At 39.1% G+C, this 22185-nt stretch overlaps 2 protein-coding genes across 3 annotated transcripts in view; one reads left to right on the top strand and one right to left on the bottom strand.

Annotated features, from left to right (window-relative positions):
* Window positions 1-4684, top strand: part of sema3bl (sema domain, immunoglobulin domain (Ig), short basic domain, secreted, (semaphorin) 3bl) — a 33052-nt gene extending 28368 nt beyond the window's left edge. Inside the window, exons 13-15 of the mRNA XM_079638322.1 lie at window positions 382-607; window positions 1164-1297; window positions 1991-4684. Of these exons, the coding sequence (XP_079494448.1) occupies window positions 382-607; window positions 1164-1297; window positions 1991-2458 (828 nt within the window). The 3' untranslated portion in view covers window positions 2459-4684. The remainder of the gene's footprint in view (window positions 1-381; window positions 608-1163; window positions 1298-1990) is intronic.
* A 3241-nt stretch (window positions 4685-7925) lies between these two features.
* The window catches only part of sema3b (sema domain, immunoglobulin domain (Ig), short basic domain, secreted, (semaphorin) 3B), a 65831-nt gene continuing 51571 nt past the window's right edge, over window positions 7926-22185 (bottom strand). For both annotated transcript variants that reach the window (XM_079636676.1, XM_079636675.1), the window contains 17 exons: window positions 21891-22177; window positions 21643-21800; window positions 20147-20209; window positions 15885-16004; window positions 15682-15775; window positions 15471-15590; window positions 14901-15043; window positions 14691-14805; window positions 14520-14589; window positions 13926-14070; window positions 13131-13350; window positions 12952-13040; window positions 12118-12159; window positions 11857-12014; window positions 11602-11657; window positions 11281-11420; window positions 7926-11085 (listed from right to left, as the gene is read on the bottom strand). In XM_079636676.1, coding sequence (XP_079492802.1) covers window positions 10606-11085; window positions 11281-11420; window positions 11602-11657; window positions 11857-12014; window positions 12118-12159; window positions 12952-13040; window positions 13131-13350; window positions 13926-14070; window positions 14520-14589; window positions 14691-14805; window positions 14901-15043; window positions 15471-15590; window positions 15682-15775; window positions 15885-16004; window positions 20147-20209; window positions 21643-21800; window positions 21891-22011 — 2334 coding nt within the window. In that variant the 5' untranslated portion in view covers window positions 22012-22177 and the 3' untranslated portion in view covers window positions 7926-10605. The remainder of the gene's footprint in view (window positions 11086-11280; window positions 11421-11601; window positions 11658-11856; window positions 12015-12117; window positions 12160-12951; window positions 13041-13130; window positions 13351-13925; window positions 14071-14519; window positions 14590-14690; window positions 14806-14900; window positions 15044-15470; window positions 15591-15681; window positions 15776-15884; window positions 16005-20146; window positions 20210-21642; window positions 21801-21890; window positions 22178-22185) is intronic.

Here is a 22185-nt window from a genome sequence, read left to right as displayed (position 1 = left end):
ACGCATGTATGCAATTTCCTGTGAAAACCATCCTGTCAGGTCTAAAATATAAACACTTACACTAGACTTACCATAGTGAATAAGGTTAAGAAAAAAACACATTTTGGAAGAAGGATTGATGTATGAACCCATTATTTAAATTACATAGTGTACCTTTAAATTTTGGTCATATAGAGATTTTTATAGTGCTTTTTGTTCATTTTTGGAACTTGACAGCACCAGTCCTTCACTTTTTTTGTATGGAAAAGAGCAGCCTTTCTACTAATCCCCTTTTGTGTTTCACAGAGGAAAGAAAGTAAATGCTGACCGAATTTGTTATTTGGTTGAACTATCCCTATTTTGCTCAACTATAACTGTTAATTTTCTCTCTCTCTCTTACAGCAAACTTTGTTCGTGGGTTCACAGACGGGTGTTGTCCAGGTTCCTCTGCACCGCTGCAGTATGTACGGGAAAGCCTGTGCCGAGTGCTGCCTGGCTCGAGATCCATACTGTGCCTGGGACGGACACACCTGCACACGCTACCTGCCAAACACAAAACGGCGTTACCGGAGACAGGACATCAAACATGCAAACCCAGCGCTTCAGTGCATGGACCAAAACCTCAGTGGTAAGAAAGAAGGAGAGAGGTGACAGCCTCCTTAACCGAGTGCAGCCATGCAGCATGAATGTCAATGCACCAGTGGCCTCCGCTGACAACTTCAATTTCATTTATATGTCAAAGAGCTCACTGATGTGAAAGTGTAAGAGAAGAGCAATTCCTCCGGAGATTTGAAGTTAAATAGTTTAATCATTTGAATTAGAAACTTCAATACACCTTTGAGCTTGTTCTAATAGGAAGATTAATGGGGTTTGAAGGGGAATCTCACTCCACTGAGACAAACTCTCTGTGAAAGACAGGAACTGATAGAGTGAGAGACGAACAGACAGGTCACTCTCCATCTCTCATCACAGAGGAGAGAGAGAATGAGAGGAAAGAACAAAAGAGGTGTGAGTGAAGAGCGCTTGAGTGTTTGCATGCCAAAGGTGAGGATGTTGGTGATGAAAAGGGATTATATGTATGTGCACTCTTGTCCAAACACATATGCAGTGGAAAATCCCTGACTGGCCTTACTCTGAACCGTGCTGTGTGACTGTGTTAAAGTGTCATGTGATTTTCTTTGTAGTGGAGGATCTGGATCTGACTGAAGAACGGGTCATTTATGGCACTGAGAACAACAGCACCTTCCTGGAGTGCATCCCTCGATCGCCACAGGCCACTGTCACATGGCACATTCAGAGAGATGACCACTTAGAAGAGGTGAGAGACATCTGAGAGAATATCAGAATCCATGTGTTTTTTTCCTGCTTGCACGTTCGTGGGTTATATCCCATATCTGTGCCACATGGGAGGAAAAAAAATTGGAATTGGGTCACTTGAACCATGTTATGTAAATGTGGCCATTATATGAATGTATAAACCCAAAGAGATCAGTTTCACATAATTTGTATAGTCCTCTCACCCACACACACAAAAAATACTGTTCCAAGTAGCATTAGAGTGAATTTTGGTTTACAACACACACACTGAGCAAACTAAAGGCGGTAATGCAAGTACAAACTATTTTAGAAAGTACTATGTCACAAAGAAGAAAGATGAACAACAAAATATACATTTTATTTCACGTTTAAATTATAAACCAATAAATATACAGTTTAAAATTAATAAATTTGGACACATTCTGTATGTGAACATACCCATAGGCCATACAGTAGTTATGAATAGTTGTGTTTTTACTTTGACACTTTCAAATATCCACTGAAAATAACCTTGAAACTAATTGGTGAGCAGGCACTGGGAAAGAAAAGTTAGCATCGTGTGTTTGCAGATCCCATTTGTTTTTTTTAATGCAATGAAATGTATTCATTTTATTTATTTATTCATTCACTGTATTTGAGAAAGAAACCATGTGATTTGTACATTTCCAATAATTATTTTTTCCTCTCTGTTCAGGTGGTATTAGATGAACGTATCATTAAGACAGATGATGGTTTGTTGTTCCGGCGTGTGTTACGTCTGGATGAAGGCATCTACGTGTGTCGATCTCGGGAACACGGATTTTCGCAAACACTCTCACGCTTCTGGTTGGACGTCTTACTCGCCGACGCCCTTTCGGACCTCCTGTCACGTGACAGCAAATATAAAGTGTGGTCACCATGCCCCGCCAGCACAGCCCCTGCCAACCGTGGCCCAGCCAGGGCGTGGTTCAAAGACGTCTTGCAGCTGATTGGTCCTTCAAATTTGCCGCAGGTGGAGCAGTACTGCGAACGCGTTTGGTGTAATGAGAAGCTAAGACGCAAACACAAAAGCATGATGGACAAATATCGGCAAGCGCAGGACTCCGCACGGAAATCCCGAACCCAAAAGAGCACGGGAGAATCCCGAATCCGCTCTCCACGGGACCTCAACACACTAGAGTAAAATACAGACCCACGTGAAGCAAAATGGACTTCCAATGGAAAAGTGGACTGGATTTGTAGATGCCCTTATACACACCAACTTGCTTTTGGTGATGTAAAATAATGTAGGTTTTATGTCTAGCAGTCCAAGCTCTCTCCATGTTAATTAGGACATTCTTGAGCGTCCTCTCCGAATATTCCTGTGACCAGGACAGCCGGCCCTCATCACTTCACAGTAGGCCGTGGCTAATGTTATATGTCTCTCTTAAGAACTTAGCAGCTGCAAAACCTTTTTACTGGAACAAATGAGGGTAGACAGGATGGGACTAGTAGACTGGAGCGCTGCCACTGCTTTAACAGGTGCCAAAAAACATATATTCATTTAAGATTCGTCTGGCTGTGATACAACTGGGCATAATGCTTAGAGACTTTTCCTCAACTGAGAGCTACAGTATGGCAGCGCTCAACATAACTCAGCTTGCCAGTACAGTAAGAATTAAAAGTTAGGACTAATTCGACTATTTTCTGGTAACTAAATCATAGGTTGACGACCGTTGAGACTTCAACAGAACTGATTTTGTTCTTAATCTGCTTGAAACACCACATCGCGATCATGAGCTACAGAGTTTTGCACAGGGTCAGTTTCCTCTTGCAATGTCAAGTTTTGGTAACACTTTATACTAAGGTCTAATTCTTAAGTTAATGCATTAGCTAGTTTGAAATATCAATGAACAATAATTTTACAGCATTGTGTGTTTTTTGTAATATATATATTGTATAAATGAACATTAATTTATTATGAATGAACATGAATTAATATGTTTATAAATCAACATTAACCTATTCATAAATGCTGTAAATACTGTTTTTTGTTAGTTCATGATACTTAATGCATTAATGTTATTACGCAGCTCACTGGAATACTCGACTCTAATTGGTCAATCATGGCATTCAGTGGTCCGATATTTCTTAATATCTGTTGTTATGCATGGCAATGCTGTAACTGAAACTGGGGTTATGCATCACACCGCAGACTCGCTCTTTCTTGTTTCCTAAGTTTCCCAACTAGACACTGTGTACTTATAACTATGTATTACTCTTCCGTCAAGTGAATGAATTTTAGAAGGTTATTTTGTCATTCATAGTACATAGTATAAACGCATAGTGTATAGTACACATTTTGTCAGATGACTATAGAAACACGGCTGGTGTTATCTTGCGTGCGAGTTATCAATTGTATTGAAAATGACCTGATAACTTTAGTATTAATATTACTGCAAGGCCGTTGCCGTGTTCGTCTTTTGTCTATGCCGATTTTGTACAGTATGTTGTCGTGGACTTTTTTTGTTTTAGCCGCAGTTAAAGATGCTATTCTGGTAAGACTATAATTTAAACTCAATATGTCATGTGCACATATTTATTAGGTGAATATCCATGTATTTTAACGACCACCTAACTGTACATTTTTCATGAATTGAACCTTGTTATAAAGTATTACAATGTTTTAATCATATATAATTTAATTGATGCAATACTAGACAGCTGATTTGATGTTTTTGATGTCATTGATGCAAAAGCTGTTCAGCGGCTAAAGTAACCTTGATGCGAACATCTGTGTCCTTTCTCGCTGTTCACATTCACTAGTTTACTTTGTACATCTATACGGAAAAACTCCTGCATCACTTGAACCATTTATTTATTTATAGTTAGAAAGGTCTGGGGGGAAAATGAATGCTTTCTCTAAAACATTGCTGTCTAAACCTTTCCTGGAGATGGAGAGGAACTGTTTGGCTTGCAAACTTTCTCCAATGTTTTTTTTTTTAACTTCAGGAGGAAAATCATCAAACCGCTGGAACAAATCAAGCAAAAGAAACAAGCTCACTGAATATCATTTTATCTGTACATTGCCCTGACAGGACTGACTGCATAGACTAGTTGCACTGAAACTGCTTTTTGTGAATGGGTACAGCCGAACTGCTCTGATCCTTCATTTGTCATCAGCTTTGTAATGTAAATACAACATTAAAACAATAATCTGACTGGAGTGCTGTACTTTTAATAACATGAACAGCATTTTTCCCACTCTTTTTAAACATTGATTGTACTGATTTTAGTTCATTTTCTCTGTATATAAAATACAGCCAGTGTGTCTGATATATTTATGTGTTATTTAAAAGTGATTCTTGCATGCAGAAAACTCCGACCTCTGTTTGGTTCAGTGATACATAAATAAAAACATTTCATAGAGAGTTTTATGGTTTTGTGCTCCACACCGGGTCAGCTCAGAGCGACCCCCTCTTAGCGGGACCCAGGGGTTGGGTGTGACCCTTCAGCATTACAGATGTTCCTTTTACGATCTCCATCGTATGCTGGTTTATCATACTGAAAAGGTCTTTTTCTCCTGAGATTGTCTTTGTCATTGCTCAATTTAAAAATGACTCCATTCAAGTGAGGTCATATGTTAGTGTCATTAGTCATTACGAGGCTCGACATTAAGAACAAGCGGCTGTGCTGGGATATATTGCTGCTGGAGAACAGACCACAGTAAAAGAGCTATAAAAATCAGTGAAGACGTTCGTAAACCAGACCCAGGCAGAACCGAAACACCAGCTAAACGAGGCCCAAATGTGCGTTTATATGTGATGTAGTTAGCAGGTTGATGCGGTTACATTGTATAACTGTCAAACTGTGCAATGGTTTCGCCCTCAGTGTTAAAAAGTTAATTGCAAAGTCATGCATCTCTGTTTTTATTTCTACTTGTTTTTAGAACCCAGACCCGAAGAGTAAACTTTGTCACATAACTCGCCTCACCTTTGGTGCAAGAGACTATTTACCCAGAATTACTCAGTTTAAAGTCATCTTGAGCCCCCCTTGAAAGGTCTATTTAAAATCAGAAGAAGAGTAAAAGTATTAAAATGAGCTAAAACAACTAAAAATCAAGCTATTTCTTATTTTATTTTATTTTATCCCCTTTCTTTGAAGAACCATGAGTCCCACAGTTTTGGAAAACTTGGATAGCCTATATGAGGAAGCCTAATTTTAAAAGTGTGATTTCTAAGTCTGGGAGAAGTCATGTAAATTAATACACATTTAAAAGGCCATGTTTGGGCATTTTTATGAAAAAAAAAAATGTTTTGTGTACACGACAACAGTGTCTTGGGGGCTTGAAAATGTAAAACTTTGAAAACGTGTTTCATAGTGCAAGTTTTTTAAAACATGCGTATTACGTGTTCAGTTTAAAGGGATAGGTTCACTTTAAAATTAAAATTCTGTCATCATTTACTCACCCTCAAGTTGTTTCAAACCTGCATGAATTTATTTCTTCTGCTGAACACAAAGAAAGATATTTTGAAGAATGTCGGTAACCAAACAGTAGACATTGACTTCCATAGTATTTTTTTTTTCCTACTATGGAAGTCAATGGGTACTGTCTACTGTTTGGTTACCGACATTCTTCAAAATATCTTTCTTTGTGTTCAGCAGAAGAAATAAATTCATACAGGTTTGAAACAACTTGAGGGTGAGTAAATGATGACAGAATTTTAATTTTAAAGTGAACTATCCCTTTAAGTGCGTGTTTTTTTCTTTACAAAATGACACCGCCAACTACTGGCCGGTCAACAAAATACATTGATTTTAATAGTTTTCGCAGATCCGTGTGAACGGGATAGTTTTGACAATGTTGTCAAGCACATGATGTTTTAAGCACATCATTTTTCTTGTAAACGTACTCTTAGATCATGTTTGTTTGTTTTTTACCATCCCTTTCAGCTTTATTTTGAGTGGATTCACTATGGAAATCATTTCACTTTGGCAGGAGCATAAAGTGAAAGCATAAAATGTATTTCTTTCATGTGTTTTGAAACAGTTTGGTTACAATAACCTTTCAGGGTTCTTTGAACTTTAGGAGGGAAGGGAGTCAAAGATTTACCTCTTTATGCCTCTTTCAAAGTTAAATAGCATTGTGGATGTAACAGCTAGATCAAAAAGTGCATGAATGTGAGAAAGGCACTGAACTGCATCTAGTGGCTACAGTATGTAAACGGATACTATGCATTTCCTATCATTTAATTCTTTGCCAAAATCTTGTGTTTTATTTATCTTTGTGTGAAAGTTCACAGAAAGAATCCAAGTAGTAGCATAACTATTTTGTTATAGTAGCATAGCTATTCATATCCGGGGTTAGTAACTTGCTCAAAGCCCTAAACATAAGTACCGGTAGGCTATTTGTACCAAATTTTGCAATTATCTTGCACTGTTTGTGCAACAGACAATAATGATACCTTAAATCGAAGTTGCAGAATTTACAAAGCAGCGGAAGACAACTTTGTTGCTTACTGGAAGAAACAAGGCCACTAATAATACCTACAGTAGCCTATAGACACACTTTAGAAACATACTGTACTTGGGAATGTTATAGGACTAACTCCAACTCTGTAGCAGGTTTTTCGAGCAAGCACCACTCAAAACTTTTCTTTTACTACAAAAACCTTTTAATTTAGGGAGTCACCTCCTCCCAAGTCTGCCTGACTATATCCTGTTCCACCACAACCTCACATTTATCTGAAGGGCTCTAACTCAAGCTTAGCAAACACAAACACTTAGTCATTAAGTGAACGCTGCGGAAGTGTAAGTAACTGCTCTAAACAGTGAAATACAGCAGCTGCAGGAACTATCATCATTGACGCACACTGTACTGACTTCCTGTTTACAAACATGAACAAACACCCTCTTGGTCCATTCGGACATACCTGTTTACAATGGATTTCCCCCCCCCATACACATTTAGCAGTAGCACTATAGTCTACTGAGCAGCACAGCTGTATAGAAATATTCAGTCACCTTATAGAAAAATGCACATTGCCAAAGTATGAATGGAAACACCATTGCTCACTCACAATCACTGTCAAGGGGCTTCATTACAGGCAGTTAAGCGCAGGTTAAGGGCCACATATTCATTCTATCTCCCTTTTTCTGTCCGGTTTCCCATATCCCTTGTAATTAGATCCACAAATAATATTTTCTAAAGCCTTATTAACTCTTAATGAACTGATTTTCATTGTTTGGGCAGGTTGTGTTTTTCTATGCCACTTGTCAAACTCATCTTTCTCCGCTCATCTTGTATCTTCTCTTCCGATGTCATGGTTTGTTTTTTCAGCCTCTGACACTCTCTCGCTCTGTCTGATCTGACGTATGTGAGACTGAGTGAAAGACGGAAAAGAAAATATGAGTGCAAGAATCATGCTAGCGAGACAGTCTGTAGACACTGAGACCATGCTTTCTTAAATCAACACCTCTAATGAGAGCCTGAGAGGTTAAGGAGTTTAATGAAGGGTTAATTAGGCATAATTAGCATCATTAATCATCACAGCTGTCACAGACACATACAATGAGAGACATTACGACCAATTAGCAGACAGAATGGAAAATGTGTGGCAAATTGTTGCGTTTTATGTTGTACATGTTTAGCAATTAAAAAAAAAAAAAGAAAAAAGTTTGTCATCTTATTGCGGTTTCAAAATATAATTTTATGTTTCATAATTATTCTGTTCCCCCTAATGAAATGTTCACTAGATATCCTTTTACTTAGAGTACTGAGTTTTTTTTTTTTGGTACAGAAACTGAATTAAAAAAACACTTTCCATGGAGTTAAAAGTGTGACAACTAGCGTGAAACACAGCGTGCACAGCAGCGCACTCGAGTGGTGAGATTGCGCTAATGCACACACAAAGTTGTCGCACTTTACATTTTCTCTTACCTCACACTCTATCAAAAATAAAACAGGGGAGTTATTTTGAATTAACTGTATGTTTTATTGTGTTAATCATTTACAGTCTGATGCAACAATCCACAGAGAAAATACCCAGGGAGTAATACAGTGTTCATGTCAACTTTGGCCTTTGACTTGTCCACAAAATGAAACTCACACTTTTCCCCAATGTACAGAAATTCTAATATTTAACAGCACAAACACACAGAGCCTCTCTCATTGACACACACACACACACACACACACACACACACACACACACACACACACACACACACTCTCTCTCTCTCTCTCTCTCTCTCTCTCTCTCTCTCTCAAAAGCTGAGAAGCGTCACAAAGCAGAAAGAGAACCGGATTAATTTGAAATGCTGTTTGGATAGTCTTTTAAATTACTCAGAATGTGATTTTAGAGTGTGTCAGTTTAGGTCTTTATGTAGCCTATTCAAAAGAAGGGACATAATTTCAAAATATACACACAATGATGTTCTCATATTCTCCTCATTACACATAGGTCAGTTCTTTTTCACAAACCACAACACATTAGCTTATCGATCCATAAATATACGATGAAAATACCAGACAATCTCGCAGAACAGTTTTTAAACATGGTCTTTTTTTCACTGTAAAACAAACAAAAACTCTCAAAGACGTTTAAAGTCATGCAAAAATTACCGTTAAGTAGCTATAACTTTTAGACAACTGATATAAATACTACCACATGATAACCCACCAGTTCTAGTCAAAACATTCTTGCATCCGTTTACAAATTAAACGGATTTGGAATCGATTAATTTAATGTCGACTTTCTCTTATCCGACACAGCAGAAACCACAAACACCAGAAGAGAGCGCCATAACAACACAGCGCGAGGCCATCGGGCCCACAACTCCTGCGCGAGCACCACTCATTTACCTTACAAAAGTAGCGACTTGACTTTATCCCCCCGCCCCAGGACGCTCCACGGCAAATGTGCAGAATTGACTTTAGGAATCTGTATGATTCGCCCCACATTGCTGTATGCAATGCATTTAAAAAAAAAGAAATTTGGCATCAAGCGTCTGTAAACATGCATTTACTGACTAATTCAACACTCCTCTTCTCAAGAGACAGAACGAGTTACTAAAAAATAAATGGACCATTGGCTAGACTCTTAAATGTGTTATTTTAAATATTCATCTGAATTGTCAGAGTTAAGGACATTTTTCTTGGGCACTTTTTTCTTGTTTCTTGTCTTGAGAGATGGCCTTGGATCCATCTATTCTCATTTAACCCATTATGTACTAGCATACATAGCAAGATATTAGCTGTGCGGTTACAGAATATGATGCTCATTAACAGTGAATATGGTAGAGCTGTATAAAAAGCAGGAAAATCTCACTCAAAATCTTACAGACACATTCAAATATACATAACTATTCTGCCTTATTCGGTTTCAACAGGTTAGTTCTGAGATTAGACCTAAAAGTATCTAAAAAGGTTTCTCTGTAGATCTCCTTACCTGCTCCCAGACCACATTACCCATAATGCCCCTGTATATGAATGCTGTCTCCATCTCGGTCTCATACAACACATAATCAGAACACCTGACATAACTTAGCATCTCAAAATAATAATTCACCTTTGTTACTTTGTAGACGTGCCAGAAATGTAAATTTCGCTGACCGCTTTCAAGGTATAGAATTACTGTCAAATGAAAAAACATTTACTTAAGCACTTACACTCATAGTAGCTTACCAGATCACAAATGTACAGTTTTTTCTCCTTTTTTGTATTTTGTTTGCTTGAAATGTTGTGTTTTAAGTCTTCAAGCAGTGAAAGAAGAAGAAGAAGCGTGATGATGTTCATCTGATGCTGGTGAGTCAGGGCCAAAGTGAGAAGATAATCTAATCTACAGAACACATGTAGCACAAACACCCAGATGAAAACATAGAAGAGTATACATGGATTTACTCAATGCGTGTCCACAAGAGCCTGTGTTTACTGATTTACGCAGCACATGCATGTCTTTGCGTCTCGAAGATTTTCCGGTTACAACTCAAAGGGATTTTTTGGACTTCAGGACCTTGAGTTTGTGTTAGTATTTTAGATGAACTGGATGGAGTGTGGGTTTCTGGGTAGCCATCAGCAGTTGGAAGGTTTGGAGTAAAAGATGCTGACGGGAGCGGGATTGGGGTCGTGGGGGCACTAGATTGAGTCTTCAGACTGGAGATGAGGGCAATAGAGTATATAGAGACTAATAACAGGCAGTGGAGTGTCGTCACAGGGGTAATAAAAAGCTGAACAGGCAATAAACAGTCAATGAATGAGATGCTGTGTGAGAATCTGTCCACCTCCAGTGGTTATTTTGCTCTTCCTTTCTGTCTCTCAGTCTCTCTTTTAACTCGGCCTCTCATCCATCGCTACTCTCCTGCGCTCCGCGGCGCTCTGGGTGCGGGTCTCCCGTCATGCGTTCTGCGATTTCGTCCTTTCCTCACTTCCTTCAGGTGCTTCCACTTTTTAGACTGTAGCGGATCGTGAGCCGGTGCCTCATTGGCTGGACCTGGCGCGGTCTTCCCTGATAGGCTGTGCTTGCGTGACCAAACTTGCTCACAGATCTGGTCGACTGTGTTTAGGTTTGGGTGATCCACCAACTGCATGAAGTCCCTGTACCACAGCTTTTGATTGGTGGACTGCCCGTGATTGGTGTGTGCAGGGCTGCGAGGGTTAAGAGCGGAGGGGGCGGGGCCAGCCAAAGGCAAAATCTCCAGCGTGATCGCAAGGAGGGTCTGGGTGAATCCATGTTCCATTGCGTGGCACTGATACACGCCGCCATCTCTACGCAAGGCTCGTCTCACCAACAGGCCTCGCTCGGTCTGCAAAACACGGTCATCTAGACGAACCTGTGAACACACACACACACACACAATGAATGCATCAAGCATCAGTAGTGACTACACTGATAGGCGAGAGAGAATGAAAGTCATTAATTTAAACAAAGACACATTTATCATCTCTTATCGATGCTGTCTGCATCCGTCTTTCTCATAATAACCCCACATATCTACCCCAGCCTGCCTCTCTCTGCTCTCTCTCACCTCCTCCCGTGGGTTTTCCGGATGCTTCTGATAGGTCCATGTAATCTGGGCCTGAAGTGATTTTGGGATACATTCCAGGAAGGAGCTGCTTCCATCCACAGCGTACAGCCTCTTCTCCAGGACACGCTGCTTCTGATGGTCTGCAGGACACACACACGCAAAACACTGTTATAGTTGTGTATTTTATCTCTGATAAATGTGAGCAGACTTGTGACCCAGCAGTTGAGAACCATTGTTTTAGTTCACATTGTGAATGAATAAGAGTAGTGAGAACAGAGAAATGACTTGTCCTAGAGGCTGACAGAGGTACTGCAGTATTACCTCCTGAGCAGAGAGCATTAGGATCCCCATTCCTCACATCCTGACGCCGGAACCTTCTACACACATCAACACACACACAAACATTTTATATATATATATATATATATATATATATATATATATAAGTTAACAAAAAATACTTCATTGGGTTTGACTGTCTCTAAATGTATCTATTTTGCAATTTTAATCAGATTTTCTACGTGGTCTAAAATTCAAAACAACATGTTTGAATAAAGCCATTAATGAAGGTTTTACCGTTTTGTGTTTGGCAGGTAGCGTGTGCAGGTGTGTCCGTCCCAGGCACAGTATGGATCTCGAGCCAGGCAGCACTCGGCACAGGCTTTCCCGTACATACTGCAGCGGTGCAGAGGAACCTGGACAACACCTGTATCTGAGCCAATGTACAGCTGTTGCTGTAGAGACCGAGAAAATCATCACATGGTTTACTAATATACTGCTTTCATGTGACTGTTTAAAAATAGCTGATATTTTATAAAAACCAAGACTCATTCTCACCCGTTTAGAGGAAATCTGCATACTGGTAATAGATGAAGAATCCTGCAATAAGAAGGCAGTACAAGAGTCTGTTGGTAACACTTTACAATAAGGCCCCGCCATTAACTAACAATAAGAAATAAATGTGTTACAGTATTTATTCATCTTTGTTAACACTAGATAATAAAAATACAACTATTCATGTCATTAATAAAGACAACTTTGATTTTAATAATGAACTGAGATTAATGCTTTAGTGTTTTTATTTGTTAGTTCATGTTATCTATTGTAGCTAACTAACGTTAACAAATAGAACCTTAAAGGGTAAGTTCACCCAAAGATGAAAATTAGCCCATGATTTACTCACCCTCAAGCTGTATATGATATTCTTCTTTCAGACGAATACAATCAGTTATATTAAAAAATGTCCTGGCTCTTCCAAGCTTTATAATGGCAGTGATCGGCTGTATATAAGTCCATCAAAGTGCATCCATCCATGATAAAAGTAATCCACACAGCTCCGGGGAGTAATAAAGGCCTTCTGAAGCGATTCGTTTGTGTAGGAAAAAAATCCATATTTTAAGCCGTGTGGATTACTTTTATCATGGATGGATGCATGAACTCCAAATGTATTCGTCTGAAAGAAGAATGTCATATACACCTAGGAGGATGGCATGAGGGTGAGTAAATTTTTTTTGGGTGAACTATCCCTTTAACTAGAAAAGAAAGCTTTAATCATTTTTAGAATGAACCTTTATTTAAACAATATTTGTGTATGATATGAGAACATCAATAAATGGATGTTTTGACTGCTTTAGCTCACTTAGAGTCACACAATTCCCACATTTCTCTCACCTTAAAGACATGAAGCTCCTCCAGCAGAAGATCTGTGTTACTCCAGCTTCCCTTGGGCACAGAGATCACCTTCAGCACAGAGCCGACATCTGCAGAGAAACACAGACGGGCTTTAACCAGGGCCGTAACCAGTAAAGACAGTTTAGTCTGGACTCTAGAATATTCAGTCAGTATTCTACCTGTGCCGATGAACATTACATCGTAGTGTCCATCAGCTGCATTGACACGGTCTACGGTAATCTGAGTGAAGCTGTATGGTATTCCGGTACGCAGGAACACTGGCCGACCCCCCAGTGGAGTTACTGGATTAAACATTAACGGATGGTGCCTTGCAAACTGGATTACGTTATCAGGGAAACCTTTAGTTGACTCAAAACTGCCGAAGGTCTTACTGGGACACTGAGGGAGAGAGAGAAAGAGAGAGATGTCTGTAGAATGCGGAAGCAAAACCCATTCACATGATATCAACAGTCTACACAGGTCAGCAATTCCTAACCTATAACCAGTTATTGACAAATCTAAATCTATATTTACTTTTCTAACATTCACACTACACGTTACACTACTGTTCAAAGTTTATTTATTCATTATTTTATTCAGTAAGAATGCATTGCATTAATCAGATGTGATAGCAAAGACTTACATTGTTAAAAAAAAAATATGTCTTTTTAATTTACTTTCTATTCATCAAAGAATCATGAAAAAGCAAATGTAACACTGAAGACTGTAGTAATGGCTGCTGAAAATTCAGCTTTGCTATCACAGGACTGCATTATATTTTAAAATATATTAAAATAGAAAACATTCATTTGAAATAGTAATATTATTTCACAGTATAACAGGTTGTGTATTTTTGATCAAATACATGCAGCCTTGGAGAGCATAAGAGACTTCTTTCAAAAGCATTAAAACAATTACAATCCCAAATTTATGAATGATAGTGTATGATGTGAGGCGTATGAATCTGTTCTCACCATGCCTGGCCGTGGGTATGGCACTTTACCCTGGAAAGGAACCCACTGATAATTGGGTCCTTCTTTATGGGCAAAAGGCCCTAAAAATGCCCGCCGAATGTCATTCATGGTGTAGAGACACACTGCAGAACCTTGAAATACACTGCTGTAAGACAAACACACACAGACCGTTAACACGTTACAGTACAAGGAGATAAATAACAGTCACACAAATGCTGAATTCATGTACAGGTATGTGGGTTTACTTTTTCTCACTGAAATGACCAATACTTGAATTCACCCAAAATGTTTTAGTTTAAATGTTTCAAGATAGATTTATCTCATACAGTGAATATAAACGCTTCCTATACAAATACAATTGTTTAAATCTTAAAGGCACAATTCAGCTAAAAAAGAAAATTCTGTTATCATGCCATTTTTGTATGACTTACGTTCTTTAAAAATAAATAAAAAAATCCTTATTTTGTGTTCCACAAAAGAAAGAAAGTCATACAGGTATGTAATGACACGAAGGTTAGTAACCAATTTCAATATACCTATTTAGCTTCTTGGGTGAGCTAACCCTTTAAACCACACCCTAAGATGAACTCTGACCTGGAGGTGGTAAAGACGGTGTAGATCAGCGGGTTCTTTCTATCACGGGTCTGCAGCAGAAACACATCCCCTAAAGGTCCAGACAAAGGTCAGCAGGCAATGAAATGCAATTGTCAGTTATGCCAGCATAATTTAACCCTAGTGTCTGTGTGTGTTTGTGAGCGTTCTTACTAAGTTCATCAAAATGCGTTTCAGTGCCATCATTGCCTGGTACCGAACACACAAGACGAGCCTTTAGAAATGTCGTCCACTTGTTTACTAGACTGCGCTGTCCTCCCATATCATTCTGTAACCAAAAAAAACATGCATGTTAATTTAAATCAGGATGATAAACAGCAGCCAATAGCCATTAGGCTTAGTGATAAATGATTGGCTCCTGACCCTGCAAAGCTGGCCAATCCGGGAATATGTAACCTTCCCGAATCCCTGAGCTTCTACTGCAGTTTCTCTGAAGAAGAAGAAGACTTTATCATCGTCAGGATTCTCACTCTCGGGAACACCAAATGCCGCTATAAACTTGGGCTCTGAAACACACAGCATCATCATAGGGCACATTGCCATTATACAAAAACAGAGATACACATAAACACATGGGTCAACAACAAATAAGAGTATGCATGATAAATAACAGGAAAAAGAAAACTTTTTTAAATATCTAGTTTAAAATGCATACTCCATATCTGCATATCCTTTCTATAATATCATTTTAAAAAATCCCAGCATTTTGGTTAAACCACATTACTTTGATTTGGCTTTTGAATATTTATACTATTGCAAAAAAACCTGTTAAATCCTTTTGAATTAGACTTTTTGGACTTTATGCCCTCGGAAAGAAAAATCAGAATTCAGAAATTCAAAACATGCTTATCACAGAGGATGTTTATTTAAGTCACTATATGTGTGAATTGCATTTTTTTTTTATATATATATATAAATCATACACAAACGCACCATTGAGCCAGCGAGAATCGTGCTGTTCCGTTCGTATGGAAGGCCTTTGTCCCATGCTGCGAAAGATTGTAAAGTCCCGACCCATCAAATCAGTGGCAACGCCGGCATAAAGCTCATCACCTATATGATAAAGTAGATATGGTTACTGATTGGTCATGATGTAACAGTATCTTTTAGATGGGAGATAGAAAGATGAACAGTGGCAGCTAACCAATCAGGACAGATGCTGACGTGTGGCGTGGGTCATATGGACTCCTTCCTTTCCCATCTTCTACCAGAGAGGGATCAATTCTAAACACATGATCCTATAGAGACAAAAGCAAAATATACTGTGCATTTGGCCATCAGAAAGAGAAACAGGGGCCATTTATCACACAAACTTATTCATATGTATCCAAACAAACACACACTTACCTCGATCTTCTGTCCCACCTCCACATATGCACAGGTGGGGTGGAAAGCCCCAGTCCCGCAGGCGTACAGGTGAGTCCGATTATAGTGGTGAAGCACTTTCACATAGTTTACACAGTCCGTCTGCAACGCATGCATGCACAAATCAATTTTATGAAGGACATATTTTACATACTTTCACCAGTTCATCTGTGAGACAGGGAGACTGCCACCATCTGGATTGACTATCAGTAGCACAGAGCCACAGGCAGACGAAAACATTTTCGGTTTATCTCTTAAGGGACCTCGTATGGGGCGGATCATAAATGAAACGTCATTGTATTACGTATATCCTTGACGACAGTCTGACATGAGCGCTGACCTTTGCCTGCTCGCCGTGATCCCGGATCTCTCTGTAATCTCTCACGCTCTCTCTTTCATAAAAACAAAGACGCATCGACTGTTCAACTGACATACGTGGACACATATAGTCTCTCTCTTTCTCTTTTCATTTGTGAATGTGCTCTCTGAAGCATGCCACATTTCCCAGAGTGCCTGGAATCACTACGACAACATTAGCGAGCGGGAACATCCGGATTCCATGGTAGAGGGAGAGATTGCAGGGATGAAGCGTGGCCCAAAAGAGAGGAATGTGAAAGAGAAGAGACAACATGAGACAAGAAGGATGACATGAGATGAGGAGGAGAAGATTGAGATGAGACAATAAGAGACAAGCAGAGAAGAGACAAGAAGAGATGATAGGACTAGAGAAGAGACTAAATGAAACAACAACAGAAGACCAAAGACGAGACCAGAGAAGATTTAAGTCAAGAAGATACAACTAGAGCTAAGATGACCAAAAACAACAAGAGAAAAGACTAGACGAGATAACCAGAGGAGAGGAGAGAAAAGATGAGATGAGCCGAGACGAGAAAATACTGTATGAGAGGAGAAGACCAAAGTTGAGATGACTAGAAAAGAGTAGAAACAAGACAAGATGAAAAAGTATATGTACTAGAAGACCAGAGGTACTAGGCAAGAGAAGTGAAAGACCAAAGATGAGGTGACTAGAGAAGATTCAAGATAAGAAGAGACAAAAACACACAACAAGAGTTAACAAGAGACCAGAAGATTTGAGAAGAAAATAGATGTGAGACGAGATGAGACAAGAAGAGACGAGAAAAGACAATTGACAATCAGACGCAAGATGACCATAGACAGCAAGAGAATAGATGAGATGACTAGAGAAAAGACAAAGTCAAAAGAAAAGAGAATTTATGTCAAGAAGAGACAATTAGAGACAAGACGACCAAAGACAACAAGAGAACAGACTAGACAAGATAACCAATGAAAGGGACAAGATGAAAAAGAGAAGACACGAGACAAAATGAGACTAAACGTGAAGAGAAGACCAAAGATACGACGACTAGAGAATATGATTCAAGAAAAGAAAATACAACAAGGGTTAACCAAAGACAATATTTCCAGAGAAACCAGGAGAAGAGACAAGATTAGACAAGATGAGACAAAAAGAGACGAGAAGAGAGAGCAGAGGTGAGATAACCTTAAAGAGGAACAGACGAGACTAGATGAAAGGAGAAGAGAAGGAGAAGACCAGAGAGGAGAGAGGACTCTCCAGTTTCATATGCTCCTGCTGTTTGGACTGTAATTATGCCTCACTCCATCTTCTCTCTCTGACTAACAGTGTGCTTTCAGCAGCAGAGTGGACCCTGAACTGAACATCTGTTAAAATGTGCTCAAGAAACACACACACACACACACACACACACACACACACACACACACACACACACACACACACACACACACACGCACACACGCACACACGCACACACGCACACGCACCTATAATAATCTTTTTAATGAAATATATTTATAATCTGCATTACATCCACCATATTAGATTTTACTCATCACAATGCATTCTGGGATGCTAGAAAATGGCAAAAACAAGGTATCTTAGTAGGCAGCATAATCATGCCAGCTTAAAAGGTGTGTGTGTGTGTGTTTTGTGTGTAACCTCTCTACTACCTCTACAGAAAGATGTGATTGACATGTGCCCTCCTGCCATGCTTAAACCTTGCACACAAACTCACACATACACACACATACATACAGAGCTTGTGGAGAACAAAGGCCTCTCTTTGAGCTTAACGCACCCTGTGAAGAGAGAGAGAGTGTGTGTGTGTGTGTGTGCGCTGTACGGAGGGGGTGGCGGAATAGAATCATAGAAGACCAATTAAGTTGCTGACAAACTGTGTTTATACAGGAAGGGGTCTCTCCCTTTCTCTCTACCTCTTGTACACACACACACTGGTGCTTCTGTTTCGAGAGCTTTACAGCCCTCAATAAGGGAAGGACGTGTTAGGGGTGTGTGTGAGCATGAGTGAGTGTGTGTGTGTGTGTGTGTGTGTGTGTGCGTGCTGACGGGCTCTTTGAAGTGAGCCCACGAGACAAAGAAAAAAGAAAGAAAAAAGAAAGAAAGACAGAGAGAGAGAAAGAGAGAGTGCAGAACAAAAGAAAAAGAGGTTTAAAATGAACAATGTCTCTCAGGAGGAATAAACCGTATGTGTGTGTGAATTTCCTGCTGAGACGCGTGCGGTGAACTTTCAACTTTGACCTTATTAGCCTGATCACTGGATCCCTGTGTGATTGTCCACATGTAGTCATCCACTATCAACAATTTATAAATACAGTATTGTGAGTTTGTGAGACATTGTTAAAATGACAGTAAATGTAATAATAAAAGTCATTATTCACAAATAATCTGCTTCAATTTAGAGTTGTTGACTTTGACTAACTGCCGTGGGATCATTGAGTTTAACTTGAAAAATCAAAGTAGAATGATTCATGTTGATCCTGCTGATCCGATTCACAAAATCAAACCAAATGATTTGTTCACGAATTGGACAGATTTTGGTTCTCCAGTTCAACTCGCTGACATTATATGAAGCTGCTGTTTGGCTTCAGACGACGTTGTATGACAGAGGCTGAAAGAAAGGGAGTGAGAAAGAAGTAGGACATAAAGAGATTGAAAGACAGAGACCGAGGATTAAGGGAACTGAGTAAATTGAAAGAAATATTGAGTGAGAAATCAGAGTTCAGACTGAGACTGAACAAAAGAGAGATAGCATGAGAAAGTGAAAGGTCAGGGGGAGAGTCTTAGGGAAAGTCTTAAGTCTTTATTCATGGAGGTCTGGTTCTGTCCCTGTCGTCCTGTACACACCTACATGTAATGAGGGTCAACTTACAGGTCAGCGCACTGAACAAAGTCTGTGTGTGTGTGGCAGATCTCATTGTCAGGTGACCTCAGTCCCACCGTAGAATGAACCCTGACACACACACACACATTTTGAAGTTACACAACCTTCCACGCCCTTTAAAATAAAGAGAACATTCAGACAGACACAGTGTCCAAAAACATCCCACACACATCCGCTTAACACACCAGATAAAACACAAACACACACACAAGCTACAACATACATGAACTATGACCTTTTGACAAACATACTCCACGTTACAACATAAGCATCAAAGACATACTGAGAAAACCATAAAAGTACCATGGTAATACAATTAGACAATAGTATGACAATACTATTTTGTTATAGTTTTTGAAATATGCCATGAAAAAATCATGCATTTTGGATATACTCTATGTAAGTTTGATGTCGGTGAAGTTTGATCAATAACAGTAAAAATGTACAATACACAATTTTTTAATGAGTTTTTATATATTTTAAAATGTGATTTATTCCTGTGATGGCAAAACTGAATGTTCAGTATCATTACTCCAGTCTTCTGCGTCACATGATACTACACATGAGAAATCATACATTTTTTTTAATCTTACGGACTTGAGACTTGAGTACAAAATAAAAACACTAGATTTTATCAGTAACACTTTATAATAAAATCCATCAAAAAACTAACTAAAACCAACATTACAATATATGATGCTTATCTGATAAACAAATATTCATTAATATTATGAGAACATTCAATGTTATAAATCTTCTTTGTGGGCCCCTTCAAGTATGTTCATGGACCCCACAGACCCCTGACAGGAAACTTTGGCTCTACATTGGTTTCTACATTGATGTCTGTAAATGATGGAGCCGTTTGGGAGAGCTGTGTGTGATAGCAGTGCTAATTGCTTTGTAGGTGTTTGTGTGTAAACAGCTCATAGGAGAGATGGTACCGATAAGTGTGTGAACCAGATATGTTAATGACCACAAGATCTGATTATGGCAGAGACTCACATTGATATCTTTCCCGGCCCAGTTGCACTCTTCTCTCCAATCAACAGGCGCTGGCCAGTAGATCTGACAAAGAGAGAGAGTTCAGAGGTGAGGAAGAGTTTCGGCTTAAGGTTAGGATCTTAGTTTGCAGGGTTAGACGTGTTTAGTAGCTTGAGGGACATTCTCTCTGAACCCCATCAGAGACACAGTTAAAACACGTCCAGGGGCGATGCACATGCACATACATCCGGACATAGCCTCCCGTAACCACACCTGTGTGTGTTTGTGTGAGTCTAGAGCTATAGCACACAGTGACCGACAACTCTCACTAATCATTCCTTCTCTTTCCTTCCTAAAGAAATAAAAATCCATCATTCTGTCATCGGCACATTGGCCTGGACCACCATAAATCATCTGGTGTGACTTTAAAGGTTGATTAACTTTACACACAATAAATGCTAAAGCTTCTTCACTGATTCTCTAGCACAAACACACACAATTTAAATCACGTGTGGGCGGCACAAAATACAAGTGTAAACGGGCTTTTAAAGATCCAATCGTGTAATCACTTCATTTGGTAATATAAGCAGGGCCAAGTTATGCCCCTGCATGGACTACCTTTGTTAAAATATACGCATGACAGAGATATTAGAGAGAGCACAGGAGTGAAAAAAGCTGGCAGCAGATTCACAAAACATACCTAAGAACAAAGTTTGTTGAACATCTAAAACACAAGTTTGTTGATCATGGAACAACATTACTGTCCGAAATCATAGTCCTAACCCTATCCCTACCCCTAACTTATCCCTACCCATAACTTCTCCCTAAAATCAGAGGGAAATGATAGGAGAATAACACTGCTATAGAAACACCTAAACATGGCTGTAAGCCTAAACTTGACATAAACTGCAAACCTGTCCCTCAAATCTGATTGGTTGATTGGAATGTTGATCCAGGAATATGTTGTACTTGGTGAAATCAGATTCGTCTTGTAAATAACCTCAAAAATTAGGATTAATCTCAAAAGGAAAGATGTTTAATGAATTTATTGTATTGTTTTTAAATATTAAGCATTACAACAACAGATATTATTACCACAATATTGTTGTGGTATAGAATATTTTAGTATAGAAAATATATAATATACATGCATAATATATAATATTATTAATACAAATCTTACTATTATATTATATACTACAATTCAAATTATACATTATAATATAATACATATATATACAGGAAACCCGATACTTTTTTTTTTTTTTTTTTGAGTTTCACCTGTATATATTCTTAAAATATCTATGAACACTTTAAGACTTTAAGAAGTTTTCAAGAATTGGATTTAAGAAATATCTTACAAACTTGTGAACTTTGTGAATCCGTCCCCAGGTGTTTATGCTGTATATCAGTGAGTTATGAAATGATTGACTTTGTTAAAAACAAATAAATGCCTTTATTCTTACATTATTATTATAGGAATTGAAGAAAGAAGGAGAGTAAGGAATGTGCTCTACCTTCTGTTCCTGTTTGCTGATGTTGTCGAGGCTGAGAGATAAAAGAAAGTTACGAGCTCCAACAAACAGCCGCCCCCTCTCCTCGTCCAATAGGAGAGCTCCGAAACTACACGAACGCTCTAAGTCAAACCGCTTAACGCCGTTAAACTGCTGAAGATCTGGAGAACAGACAAAAAATCTCAAATGTAAATCCAAACACATGTATGCAGACAGAAATATGTACATGAGATACAAGCCAGTTTCATCACCTTTATAAGACAGCTTCATCCGGGGTAAGGAAGGTGAAATTCCGCTAGATGAAGCACTGACGTCGATAAGCCCGAGCAGGACCAGCGAGCTGTACATCATCATCATCATCATAGTCATCATCTTCTGAGGAGGACCAGAACTTCTTATCAGTTATAAACAGCAGACAGCTGCCACACAGATGGTTGACTGGGATGCTGGTTGTCGTGGCAGCTGTTGCCGTGGCGGATCTCAGTCGTCCTGCTTGTTGTGAGAGTGATGCTGTGGTGTTTCCTCTCTACACCGAAAACTGGACAC

Source organism: Phoxinus phoxinus (genome assembly GCF_949152265.1).
Source record: "Phoxinus phoxinus genome assembly, chromosome: 15".
Taxonomy (NCBI): domain Eukaryota; kingdom Metazoa; phylum Chordata; class Actinopteri; order Cypriniformes; family Leuciscidae; genus Phoxinus; species Phoxinus phoxinus.
This window is presented reverse-complemented; position numbering and strand designations above follow the sequence as displayed.